At 33.4% G+C, this 14,749-nt stretch overlaps 1 protein-coding gene across 4 annotated transcripts in view; it reads left to right on the forward strand.

The window, feature by feature from the left end:
• Positions 1-14,749, forward strand: part of LOC126741642 (protein sickie-like) — a 146,172-nt gene that overhangs the window by 62,517 nt on the left and 68,906 nt on the right. For all 4 annotated transcript variants that reach the window (XM_050448165.1, XM_050448167.1, XM_050448166.1 and 1 more), the window contains one exon: positions 3,783-3,964. In XM_050448165.1, the coding sequence (XP_050304122.1) occupies positions 3,783-3,964 (182 nt within the window). The remainder of the gene's footprint in view (positions 1-3,782; positions 3,965-14,749) is intronic.

Consider the following 14,749-nt stretch of genomic DNA (forward strand, 5'->3'; position numbering starts at 1 on the left):
AAAAATCAAGACAAACCCATCGACATGGTATTTTTTTCAGCTAATTTCTTCTAAAAAATTTAATGGTAAAATTAGATGTTTGGTACCACCCATGGTACTCTTAAAATTGCATAAAGTTTATTAAAAAACAAAATAAACCCTTCGACATGGTACTCATTTTAAGCTAATTTTTTCTGACAAATTTAATAGTGAAATCATATTCTTGGTACCACCCATGGTACTCACAAAATCGTAAAAAAATCTTAAAAATCAAGACAAACCCATCGACATGGTATTTTTTTTCAGCTAATTTCTTCTAAAAAATTAAATGGTAAAATTAGATGTTTGGTACCAGCCCTGGTACTCTTAAAATTGCATAAAGTTTCTTAAAAAACAAAATAATCCCTTTGACATGGTACTCATTTTAAGCTAATTTTTTCTGACAAATTTAATGGTAAAATTAGATTTTTGGTACCACCCATGGTACTCTTAAAATTTCATAAAGTTTCTTAAAAAAACAATATAAGCCCCTCAACAAGGTACTCATTTTAAGCTAATTTTTTCCGACAAATTCAATAGTGAAATCATATTTTTGGTACCACCCATGGTACTCTTAAAATTGCAACAAGTTTTTTAAAAATCAAGATAAACCCATCGAAATGGTCCTCATTTTAAGCTAATTTTTTCTGACAAATTTAATAGTGAAATCATATTCTTGGTACCACCCATGGTACTCACAAAATCGTAAAAAAATCCTAAAAATCAAGACAAACCCATCGACTTGGTACTTTTTTTCAGCTAATTTTTTATGACAAATTCAATGGTAAAATAAGTTTTTCAATACCATCCACGGTATTCCCAAAATCTACAAAAATCAATTTTTTACATTTTTATTGAAAGCACAAGACAATCCACATACGTCAGCTATATTAATAATTTATACAACAAAAAAAACACAAAATTTTCACATATTCCGAAATTTTCCCACGTTTTTCCCTCTTTATCCAGATCCCTGGACGGAGCTGCCGTTCTGGAATCCAAAGTCTCCCCGATTAAAGAAACTCACGTCAGGCCGCCTGGTGAAACTCGCCGTCGCATTTTTCTCGAATTTCGTGTGTTTTTTCAAAATGGTGGCGGGGCGCGGCTGTTTTATTTTCCAATTGTACTCGTGCACGTCCTTCATCATTTTCCCCAAGATGACCAGGGCGAGGAAGAACCGGAAACTGCACGGGATGTACTCGAAAAACCAGAAAATCGGGAAAAACATGATCCAAGAATAAAATCATAAGTTGGTATATATTGTCATTTGTGAAATTTAAATAACTAGTCACTTTTGACAGTTGTCAAAGCGAGGAAATGTCAATGTGACGTCTACGGTGGAAAGGTAAGAGGGAGAAGGCGCGAGGAGGTTGAACTTGCTTACATACAAAAATCAGCCCATAATCAATTACCTAACGCTCTCTCTCTCTCACTCCCAAAGGTTCCAGGATTAATTAACATCAAGTTACGAGGTGTAAATTTCGAGTTTGTGTAATTTAATCCGGCATTTTACACGGGACTGATTTATGTTGGTGTGGCGTGCGATGCTAAATTAATCTGATAATGGAAAATTGGAAAATTGACCGGCAAGGGTGGAAAATTGTTTTTAGTTTGACGTAAATTTTGTTTTTTTCAAAAACACTATGGAGCATTAACTGGAAAAATAATTTTGAAAAAAGTTCCCATACAACTTGAGAAATTGGTCTTATTGGATTAGAAGTTTCGCAGGAATTTCTCCCAGAACGGTAGATCATAACATTAAATTTTTTTTCTCCAAAAGTAGCTCTGATAATTCCGCGTAACTTTTATTTAAACCATTTTTCTCTGTGTTATCAATTTTCTCGAGAAATTCGATTTTTATTTTAGAAAAATAGTTGGCAACAATTAAATTACTCCAAAGAAAAATTATTATTTTTTTGGCTTTCCTATAAAGGATATTATAGAGAGTACCATATTCACAGATTCGTAATTTTTAAGAAATTTTTTAGAATTGTAGTACTACCATGGGTGGTACGAAAAATACGATTTCACTATTAAATTTGTCAGAAAAAATTAGTTTAAAATGAGTACCATGTCGATGGGTTTATCTTGATTTTTAAGAAACTTCTTGCAATTTTAAGAGTACCATGGGTGGTACCAAAAATATGATTTCACTATTGAATTTGTCGGAAAAAATTAGCTTAAAATGAGTACCATGTCGATGGGTTTATCTTGATTTTTAAGAAACTTCTTGCAATTTTAAGAGTACCATGGGTGGTACCAAACATCTAATTTTACCATTAAATTTTTTTGAAGAAATTAGCTGAAAAAAAGTACCATGTCGATGGGTTTGTCTTGATTTTTAAGAAACTTCTTGCAATTTTAAGAGTACCATGGGTGGTACCAAAAATATGATTTCACTATTAAATTTGTCAGAAAAAAATAGCTTAAAATGACTACCATGTCGAGGAGTTTATGTTGTTTTTTAAGAAACTTTATGCAATTTTAAGAGTACCATGGGTGGTACCAAAAATCTAATTTTACCATTAAATTTGTCAGAAAAAATTAGCTTAAAATGAGTACCATGTCGATGGGTTTATCTTGATTTTTAAAAAAACTTTTTGCAATTTTAAGAGTACCATGGGTGGTACCAAAAATACGATCTCACTATTGAATTAACCAGAAAAAATTAGCTTAAAATGAGTACCATGTCAAAGGGATTATTTTGTTTTTTAAGAAACTTTATGCAATTTTAAGAGTACCATGGGTGGCACCAAACATCTAATTTTACCATTAAATTTTTTTGAAGAAATTAGCTGAAAAAAAGTACCATGTCGATGGGTTTGTCTTGTTTTTTAAGAAACTTTTTGCAGTTTTAAGACTACCATGGGTGGTACCAAAAATATGATTTCACTATTAAATTTGTCAGAAAAAATTAGCTTAAAACGAGTATCATGTCGATGGGTTTATCTTGATTTTTAAAAAACTTTTTGCAATTTTAAGAGTACCATGGGTGGTACCAAATATCTAATTTTACCATTAAATTTTTTAGAAGAAATTAGCTGGAAAAAATACCATGTCGATGGGTTTGTCTTGATTTTTAAGATTTTTCTACGATTTTGTGAGTACCATGGGTGGTACCAAAAATATGATTTCACTATCAAGTTTGTCAGGAAAAATTAGCTTAAAATGACTACCATGTCGAGGAGTTTATCTTGTTTTTTAAGAAACTTTTTGCAATTTTAAGAGTACCATGGGTGGTACCAAAAATACGATCTCACTATTGAATTAACCAGAAAAAATTAGCTTAAAATAAGTACCATGTCAAAGGGATTATTTTGTTTTTTAAGAAACTTTATGGAATTTTAAGAGTACCATGGGTGGTACCAAACATCTAATTTTACCATTAAATTTTTTAGAAGAAATTAGCTGAAAAAAAGTACCATGTCGATGGGTTTGTCTTGATTTTTAAAAAACTTTTTACAATTTTAAGATTACCATGGGTGGTACCAAAAATACGATTTCGCTATTGAATTTGTCAGAAAAAATAAACTGAAAAAAAGTACCATGTCAAAGGGATTATTTTGTTTTTTAAGAAACTTTATGCAATTTTAAGAGTACCATAGGTGGTACCAAAAATCTGATTGTACCATTAAATTTTTCAGAAAAAGTTAGCAGAAAAAGAGTATCAAGGCGATGAGTCTATCTTAAATTCTTAACAAGTCTATATAATTTAGAAAATTACAATTTTTCCAAAATTGTCCACTTTTTCTCTCTATTTCTAGTTGGATAACATCAACTTGTGCCTGTCCACCCTCCACTCGCAACACGTCCAAGGGATCGAGGGCATCGCCGCCCAAGAATTGCGAGATGGCAAACTGAAGGCCATTCTGGCGCTCTTCTTCGCCCTCTCGCGCCACAAACAGGCAACAAAAGCCCGCCAACAGCAAGACATGACGCCCAACAGGTAGGAAGCTGCTTTATCGACATACGTATAATCCGTTCGGGTTCTGATTGGGTCACAGTTGGCAGCCAGGAAAATCCAAAAGATGCTTATTAAAATGTTGTTTTTTGGTTTAAAAAAGAGAGATGTGGCCATGGTATTTAATTGAATTAAGACAATTGTATAAAAGTCAAATTATTATTGCTTTTAGTGGCATTAAGGCCAAAGGCCAACTCTGTAGGCCTATCAAACAACTCGTGAATTAACTATATTAGCTCGGTAGGGAGCGATTAACGGGTTGAGCTGACATGCGCGCCTTCACCATAGTATCAGGATACGATTGGCAATTAATTATTATTTAATTAAATTGGTTATACAGGGTGTCCTAGAAAAGAAAACTTTTTTTTTTTGTTTAAATATTCTTGGTGAACCTTGAAATTCTTTTTTTTTGTCAGCTGTAATTTTTTTTCTTATCCTGATATTATGGTGGATGAGCGCGTGCGACCATACATAAGTAGTGCAAGCGTCTCTTATAAAGTGGCTAAAAAAAATATTACAAAAATCAAAATGGCGGACGGGCGCCATCTTGGAAAGAAAAACAACCGAATTGACCAAATTAGGTGTGGCTTCTTGGAACCCGTTTGGATATTTTACGAATCTGGAACTTATCGATTGGAGAACCCAATGGCAAAAAAACGTGTATGTCAAAACAAGCAATTTCGCAAAACTCTTGACTATAAAAAAGGGCCTGTTTGAATTTTATATCGAAACCTAAGCAAAGCATCTCAATTTCACCCTTCGTCGGTCCCGAACTCTCGTAAAAAAGTCATAAATTTCGGTCCAGATGTTCGACAAGGGACCCCGCTTTATTTTCCCGGCGGTTATTTGCCTGTTTTCGTTTTTCCAGGGTGGGGGAGTTTTTCCAAGGATGGACCGCTTAAAGGCCGGATTAGAGGCCATTTTTTACCATAATTAAGGCGTTAGTAGACACCGGAAATAAATCTTTTTTTCGAGGGGAAAGCTTAATCTTTTAACTTTATCAAGATTTAGTTGTTTTTGGAAAATCGACTTTTAGGATTAAAAATCTGATTTTGGCATTGAGTTAGTTGGGAAAAAGCAGCTGAAAATGAGTACCATGACGATGGGTTTAACCTGAGTTTAACAAAGAAAATCATGATTTTCGGAGAACAGTAAGAGTGGCAAATTTTTTTTTTTTTTAGAGTTGCAAAGTGTTTATATCTTTAGAACCAAGACTGTTAGAACCATGAAACCTTGTACAAAGGTTCTTCATTAAATTTCATTGGACACCTATTTCAGGATTTTTCTAAATAATATACAAAAAGCTAGAAAAAAATTTTTAAGGGTGGCTATTTTTTTTTTTAAAAAACTGGCAAAGTGCCTATAATTCAAGAACCAAGACAGTTAGAACCATGAAACTTTGTACAAAGGTTCTTCATTTAATTTCATTATACACCTATTTCAGGATTTTTTTGAATATAATACAGGAAGTAAGAAAAAAAAATTCTAAGGGTGGCTATTTTTTTTTTCTTAAAAAGTGACAAAGTGCCTATAACTCAAGAACCCAAACAGTTAGAACCATGAAACTTTGTACAAAGATTTTTCAGTTAATTTCATTAGACACCTATTTCAGGGTTTTTTTGAATAATATACAGGAAGTAAGAAAAAAAAATTCTAAGGGTGGCTATTTTTTTTTTCTTAAAAAGTGGCAAAGTGCCTATAAATTAAGAACCAAGACAGTTAGAAACATGAAACTTGGTACAGAGTTTCTTCATTTAATTTCATTAGACACGTATTTCAGGATTTTTCTGAACATTTTACAGAAAGTTAGAAAAAAAATTTTTAAGGGTGGGTATTTTTTTTTTCTTAAAAAGTGGCAAAGTGCCTATAACTCAAGAACCAAGACAGTTAGAACCATGAAACTTTGTACAGAGGTTCTTCATTTAATTTCATTAGACACCTATTTCAGGGTTTTTTTGAATAATATACAGGAAGTAAGAAAAAAAAATTCTAAGGGTGGCTATTTTTTTTTTCTTAAAAAGTGGCAAAGTGCCTATAAATTAAGAACCAAGACAGTTAGAAACATGAAACTTGGTACAGAGTTTCTTCATTTAATTTCATTAGACAAGTATTTCAGGATTTTTCTAAACATTTTACAGAAAGTTAGAAAAAAAAATTTTAAGGGTGGCTATTTTTTTTTCTTAAAAAGTGACAAAGTGCCTATAACTCAAGAACCCAAACAGTTAGAACCATGAAACTTCGTACAAAAGTTCTTCATTTAATTTCATTAGACACCTATTTCAGGATTTTACTGAATAATATACAGAAAGTTAAAGAAAAAATTTTTAAGGGTGGCTAATTTTTTTTCTAAAAAAGTGGCAAAGTGCCTATAACTCAAGAACCAAGACAGTTAGAACCATGAAACTTTGTACAGAGGTTCTTCATTTAATTTCATTAGACACCTATTTCAGGATTTTTCTAAATATTATACAGGAAGTTAGAAAAAAAAATCTAAGGGTGGCTATTTTTTTTTCTTAAAAAGTGGCAAAGTGCCTATAACTTAAGAACCAAGACAAAGAGAATCATGAAACTTTGTACAAAGATTCTTCAGTTAATTTCATTAGACACCTATTTCAGGATTTTTCTGAACAATGTACAAAAAGTTAAAAAAAAAATTCTAAGGGTGGCTAATTTTAAAGTATCCATAACTCAAGAACCAAGATAGTTAGAATCATGAAACTTTGTACAGAGGTTCTTCATTTAATTTCATTTGACACCTATTTCAGGATTTTTCTAAATAATACAAAGAAAGTTAAAAAAAAATTTAAAGGTTACTAATTTTTTTCTGCTTTTCCTCAATTAGTCCCTTAAAAGATTCTAAGTAATATACACCTTCATCCGGGCACTCTGGTTCTTTTCCGGCAACTCCTAATATCTTCTGAATTCTACAGGAATCCTTTTGTAAGTTTGCTCTTCTTTCAGTGCTCTGTGCTTTCCTCAGAAAGAGCTCAACAGATCAGAAAGCCTGGAAGTGTAGTGTCAATTTTTTTAGGAATTCCGGAACTGTTTCCGGAACAGCTTCGAAGCCACCTACATCCAGTTCCATTAACTCCAGTCCTCTTAGGACAACATTTAATTTATTTTCAGTGTCAATGTAATAAGTGCGAATCCTCCTAATTCTTACAATCGCCAATTGTTAACACAATTCATATTTGTATTGAGTGGCTTCCTTAATCCACTGGTCTTTGCACTGATATATTCACGAAAATTGAACTACTATTTTTAAAGATTTTTTGAAGAATCATGGTACCAACATTCTGATGTCACAATAAAAATGTTTTGGGTGGTACCAGACATCTGATTTCACCAACACATTAGGTAGATATAATGTCCTGAAAGAAATCCCTGCTTTTCCCTTGATTCTCCTAAAATGGCAGATTCTAATCGGGTTTCCACCCTACCACGGAAAAACTTCGCATCAAACATCTGCCAGTGACGCTTTTCTTACACCCGCGAAACTTTCCCCGGAAAAGAGATTTAAGTGGGATCTGCGACGCCCCCTTTAATACAGTAAACACCTCACGCCGCAACTTTTTTTAGAAGAAAAAGGGAGGATAGAGACGTGCCCCACACACACACACACACATCGACGTGAAATTATGAAAAACGACCTGAGAAAAGTTTTCCTTAGGTCGTCGATAAGGGATGTTACTCACATAACAATTATTTTAAGGTGTAACTTACAGCCCTAGCCTGTCCTATAGGGATTAATGAGATGCTTCTCCCTTGTCCTCTTAGGGGAAATCATTAGTTAATATTTATTTTACCCCTGAGGGATGTAAAGTATGATTAGTTCCGGTGTTCTTCGGATGGGACTTTGTGGGGGTCTAAGTTGGAAATTTCTTCCTGTACCGCATTTTGTGTCGCAGTCCAGATCGTCCAACTAAGAAAGGAACTGTATTGACACCCTATGGCACGTATTATGATAATATCCCGAGTGCTGGAAAGCCTTTGAGCCGTTCCAAAGGACGACAAAGGGATATAAAAATCTGCTTTAAAAACAAACAAAAAAGTCCCCCAGTGAAATATTGTTATTGTCTCTGTCGTCTGCAGGGTTGACACTTCAATTTGGCCTGATGAAAAATGAATTTTATGAGAGGCGGAAATTGTCATTGGACTTTTTTCCTAAGGGAAATAAACGTATTTATTGGTGCGGGTCATCTGTAAAAGACACATTTACAGACAACCACCGGTGGTATAATACGGTAAAACTCAAAGGAACGTTCCGTTAATTAAACGTCCGTGTGCGAAATTAAACTTTTGAAAAAAACCGATTGTGTCCCTCTCTGGAGCTCACGGACGTGTTTAAGAATAAATTGAAATTGATGCCGACTACGGTCAATTGGTCTTGACGACGTTTATTTGACGGGCGAGACCATGAAAATATATTGAAACTGATGCCTACTATACAGGGTGCGTCAATAAGGCGTAGCTAAAGCATACGAGGTAGAGCAAAAATCTATAAACTAAAAATATTTTTTTTGAATCTATACAGGGTGGATCACAATATTTTTTTTGAAATATACCGTTCTGCATGGTTAAGCATGAGAGGTTTATTTTGATATAACATTTTTTATTAAGAATATGGGTAGAACAAAAACACAAATTATAATAACTATTCTTTTATTTTTATTACTTAAGCAGCGAATGAAGCAAAAGTCGAAAAAGGAATGAATCTTAAATATATCCCTTTTAATACAGACTAATACGGACCTAATGAATCGGTCTTTGTATTAGTAAAAAAACACTACGTCAGTTATTATACAAACCCATTTATATTCCAGTTGCTTTCTGTTTTCATAAAGAAAGATGACGATGTGGATATTGGCTTAAACTAAATATAAACATCATAAACCTCTACAATAATAGAAATATATTGAGTCATATTTGTTGACTATTAAATACATCTATTTCAATATTTTTAATTAATTCTTCTCTTTTTTTTTTTAAAGGGTTCGTTTAAAAAATTGTAACTAACTATGGATTCAACCTAGACTTTCGACGAAAATTCGTACCACAGTTAGTCTAAGATACCTGTTAAAAACTAACGATAATTTAAAGGATCATAAGCAGTCTCAAATGTCTGGAAGATAATACTCAATGATACATAAATTATTATTCCAGGCACTTAAGATGATTCAAATGTCTCGAATAAAGTTCCAAACTTCAGGACTTCTCTAAATAATTCAGGAAGAGGTTTAGAAGTACTTCAAGGTTTTTTAAAGGCACTCATAGTACTGCCAATGCCTATTAATTCCAATTTAAATTTTTATCTATTTTATTGTGTATTTTTTGAAGAATATTGACAGGAAAAACGTCATTTATCAACTCAATTGCCTGGAAGATTTTTTTTTTAATTTTTGACCTCGATGCAACTTTCTTGTGGACTTGGATATGGAAAAAAATTAATTTAGGAAGGATTACATGTCGTTTAACATTTGAAAAATATTGGCGGCAACTTCTTCTTCTTCTCTAGCCTGTATCTATCCACTCCTGAATGTAGGCCTCTTCCAGTGCTTTCCATGTTTGTCTGAAAATACCATAAAAAAAGAAAAATTAAATAAAAATTCAAACATCTTAAACCATCAAAAAAATCCGGGAGAGTTGACCGTCGGCCTTCCCAAAAATGTCACCGTGTTGCAGGAATATCCGAAATTTCAAAGGCGATGCGGCCGGTTATCCGAAGGGGAAATGCCAATTTGAGATTCCGCCACGTTGCCGCTGTTTTACCTTTAAAAATCTAATTTATAAATAAAATTATAATTTTCTGTGAGTGTCTCACAGTCGGACATTTTGAATTCAGTTTTTTTCTGTTGCTATGGGCGTGGCTTATAGATGCACCTAAACAATAACAATAGGGCGGCCATCTTGAATTTTGTTTATTGGTAGGCGTGGCTTCTGAAACATTAGAACTAATCTATTTGATTGAATTGTTGACTATTATTGAACCGTTGATTGAATCTATTTTTTAATTCAACTATCTAACAACCGTTTGACGTCCGTTGGTTGTGATAAAACGGCCGATAAAACGGATTGATTATCGTGGAAATCGACGATTTAAATAAAAATCCTAAGACGTGGCAACGTTGTCTTTTTCATTCGTTAATCCGTTTTTTGGGGTGGTTGGCACACGCCGAGTGCATTTCGTGTTCGTGCTCTCGGGGCACTCGGGCGTCGCGACGCGTTTTGTTTATAAACGGTTGTGAACGTGAATCGACGGCGTCAGTGTTGTTCATTTTTTTGTTTTGGTTGGGTTGGTAACTAGTCGAATTTTTTAAGGTTATGTTTTCACCGTTAAAGTATGTCAAAGTGGCGTTAAAAACTTTCAAAAATTTCGGAAAAACAAATAAAATGTTTATGATTTTCTTTCTGCTGTTAGTTGAATAAAAAATTAAAAAACAAATGGTACTTTATGAGAGCCATTTTTTCCAGATTACGTCGTCAAATTTAAAATTCGACGTTTCGTCATCAATTTTCGCTTTCTGGCAATTTTTCCAGTTCAATGAGTAAGACAAAGGTAAACATAATTATGGCAATATTTACGTGTAAGAGAGAAATGGGTATACATTTTTTTAAAATAAATCAATTTTAATTATTCACCTCAGTATCTCAAAATCACCTCAAAATCAGGTAAATAACAAAAAAGTTAAAAAAAAAATAGTCCCACATAATAAATAATATATACTAAATCCCGATAAGTTTTTTTTGTTATCATTAGGACCCAGTGTATTGTAATTTTTGTCTAGCAAAATGCCTTGTATCGGTCCACTGTGCCGCATGAATATTATGATAATGCGCGGTCAAAACTTTGCCGACTTATCACGGCTAAAAGAACACGATTTGTTAAAAGATATGCACATATTCGGATTGTCCGGGATCTCTTGAATATTTCCAGACCAATTCCTAAAGGTTTTGAGCTATTTTAACTACTTTATCAATGAAATTAGTAAGCAAGTCCAAGGCGATTCATCCACTTTGACGCCATGTTGTAAAAGACGCCATTAAAATTGGGCATAGACGTCAAAATCGACCATTTTCAGATGATGTTTTAAGGTGTAAAAAAACGTGTTTACCTTATTATTTGTACATGGAAAAATAGTAAAAAGCTTCAGGAACCGATTAACATCAATTCTGGACCGATTCCTATTGGTTTTAGTAGTTAAATTTCGATTATAAAAAAGGTCCTTTTTCGGCGAATATCCCCGTTTTCGTTGCCATGGAGACGCGGTCATGGGTTGCTTTGAAAATACCCAGTGTGTAAAATATCCATATAATAATGGTCAAAAATTGAGATTTTATTATGTTGTACTAAAATCAAGCAGATATGGTTTATCTATGACATACAGGGTGCGCACAATTAATTTCCAAAGTCAAAAATTCATAACTCAAAAACGGTTTTTGTTAGAAGTACGGTTAATATTAGAAAATATTCTTCTCATTACAGGCTAAAACCGTGCATAAGCCATTTGGCTCTAGGTGGCGCCACTAAAAAGTTATTAAAAGTACAAAAAAAAAGAGTTGGTAAAAGGTATTTCAAATAAACAGTGCTTACCCTGTATAAATAATACCTTTAAACTTGATACACTGTTTTATACGAAAAGAATGCAGGTTTAATTAATGTAAATGATTTTTTTATTTAATTTAGTGCCATAAAAATTTTACACAGAAAAAATTGAATTTTTTTTAGGTTTTTTTGATTTTTCTCACAAAAAACATATTTTTCTGAAAAAATATTTTAACGAAATTTGTAGTTCTCGATGAGGCGCACATATCTTCTGTAGGTTATTATTGCCGCAAAGATACTGTTAAACCGTCAGAGGACCTAGAATATCACACATGTCTAAAACTTTGGACGTTAAAAAAATAACTTCCCGTATGCTGAGAATAATCAAAAAACTATACAAATAAAGTCCTCGTAAGCTCTAATCGACCCGTTAAATATCAAAGAACCGTTGCGACCTGTATCTAATTCCCTTGACCAAAATCGAGGAAAATATTTTTGTTTACTTTAAAGGCGTCCTTGCCCCAAACCAATGAAAATTTGTAAATAATCAAGTTGTAACCCCATATTTCTAGATTGTAAAAAGGTAAACATCATTGCTCTACCCCAAATAGAACCAAAGTTATAAGCACCTTTGTCCGGCTGGTCCTATAACAACATAACCTAAACACCTTTTAATATACACCATTTAAAATTATTATATACCCATCTCTTTCCAACACATAATTAGCGCCATAAGTTCATCTTTGTCTAACCTATAAAGCCTATATTGTTTTGAGTGACAAGGACAAAACGCATGAACAATTTAACGTATCGAACAGAGACCGATATATATTTTCATATATCGAGCATTCTTTTCATAGAAAATTAGCACATACCAAACGACTAACCTTCATAATTCAATTCCCATCATAGAAAAATCAATAAAAACGCATCTCAGATCTCAAATCAATGGGGTGACTGGGGTAAAACTCTAGGGTGGGATATTCCCTAAGAGGGGTCACTCATAATGAGGGTGGCTCCCGCTCTAAATCTCGCCCCGATGCTAAAATATACACGTCAGTGTTTCAATATTGTGATGTTTTACGTAATAAGTTGAGTGATTTTTGTGAACGTTCTAGTGAATATTCAGTGATGGGGAACAGCCATTCCGGAGGAAGGAAGTCCCGGAGTTTACCGACTTCACCGGAAGTCCGGCGAGCTAAGTTGTTAGTGAATATTTCAATAAATTAATAAAAGGAATATTCTAAGGTTTATTATGCACTTTAAAGTCCAACAACTCAAAAATGAAGAAGAGCATTCTCGATAAGGTTTCAAAGAGATTCAGGCAAAAGTTTTAGACATATTAGGCTTTTTGAGTAGCGGGGTCTAACTCTAAGGTTACTCACTTTAAAGTCTAATATCTCCGTAACTAATGGATATATTCTCATGAAACAAAAAGCAAAATATTCTGCTTCTATAAACTCGAAAAAACAAACGAATTTTTTACTGTCCAGACCAATAATTAAACGGGAATAATCGGGACGCGGATGGCAACCATCCGCTTAACAGGCCATAAATCATTTCCTACATTCAGATCGGGCTTATAAATTATCCGAATGCCATTAAGCGAGGCCCCCCGATTAAATAGAATTCACGCTTTTGAAGCTAAAACAACTTCGGTTTTAGTTTGACGGGTTTATTTTCGGTTTTATGTATTGAACGTGCAGTTTAAGTGCTCTCTGAGGGCCTTTAAATCATTAAATTTGAGCGGTAACGTGTGATTCAATTAAGGAAATTTCAGTGATAAACCTTTAGTTTACCTTAAGACTCTTCTTCCCAATTCTTCTCAAAGTTCTACAGGTTGGAAGTTACCTCTAAAGGGATTGATTAGGTGTATTCCTCAAAGGTGCCGTTTGGAACAAAATTCCAAAATTAGAAGTCCCAAAATAGCCCCAAATATCGAAGTTATTTCAAGATAAACGCAGATTTCGGTTATAAATCGCCTCTTGAACCGAGGAAACTCAAGATTTTTCCCGCACAATTAAATGTGTATATTTTAGAGGGGTTTTTGAATGGCCTACGTAATCACAGACTATTTAGTAGTAAAGTACCTTAAATAAATAATTATTTAACACTAAAGAAAACACGAAAAATGCACGAAAGTCACTTTATTGGCATAGGTCTCAAAAGTTAGGTTAGACTAATGACATTTGACGTTGACGTTTAAAAGATTCAAGGACACCAGCTGTTGCCAAATAGGATTTACCGAGTATTTTGCCATTTTTCCATAAATATTTGAGATAAATCGACGTTTGGACTTGCAACTCTTGTAACATACTTAAATGATAACTATTTCAATCAAATGTAAGCTGTCACTTGTCAACGGATGACGTAATTGACATTTCTGAATAGTCTCGCGGTAGTAAGTTTTTTTGTATAGTTACTGTGTCATTATAATGCCTTATACGTGTAACCTCAGTTTTAAAGTAAACATTTTCATATAATAAATTCCCAGAGACAATATGATTATATCTCTGAACTCTAGTGAGCTAGCGACTTGAAAATTGGTACACGGATTCTTCAAATAAATTCATTGGATACGTATTTCAGCGTTTTTCTCAAAAGTTAAAAATACTTGAGAAATCAGCCTTGGAAGTTGACAACATTTTTTGAAAAAGAATTTATGTTCTCAGGAACAAAATGTTTATATCTGCGGACCCAAGTGAGCTAGCGACTTGAAATTTGGCACACAGATTCTTCAAGGAAATTCACTCGACACCTATTTCAGCGTTTTTTTCAAAAATTAAAAAAAATTGAAAAATCAGCCTTGGAAAAATTCCTAATAAAAAAAAAATTAAGTTCTCAGGTACAAAATCTTCATAACTCCGAACCCCAATGAGTTAGCAACTTTAAAATTGTCACACGGATTATTCAAGCAAATTCATTGGACACATATTTCAGGGTTTTTCAGAAGAGATACATTTTAATATATATATTATACAAGTTATACAAGTTTGTGTACAGTAACAGGATCTTTACTAAACAATTACTAAAGTTCATTATAATTTTTTAAATGACATGTTAGTTGCGTTATCTGCCGTCGTACGTCTAGTATGCCTAGCCTTAAACAAATAAACAAACCACACAGCCATATTTAAAAATGTTTAGTTAAAGGAGAGGATTCGTTTCCTAAAATCCGATTTCGCCTTTTATTATCGGCCATAAGACATTGAAAAGGAACATTTTGT

The sequence above is a fragment of the Anthonomus grandis genome, chromosome 10 (assembly GCF_022605725.1).
Source record: "Anthonomus grandis grandis chromosome 10, icAntGran1.3, whole genome shotgun sequence".
In the NCBI taxonomy this organism is placed as follows: Eukaryota; Metazoa; Arthropoda; class Insecta; order Coleoptera; family Curculionidae; genus Anthonomus; species Anthonomus grandis.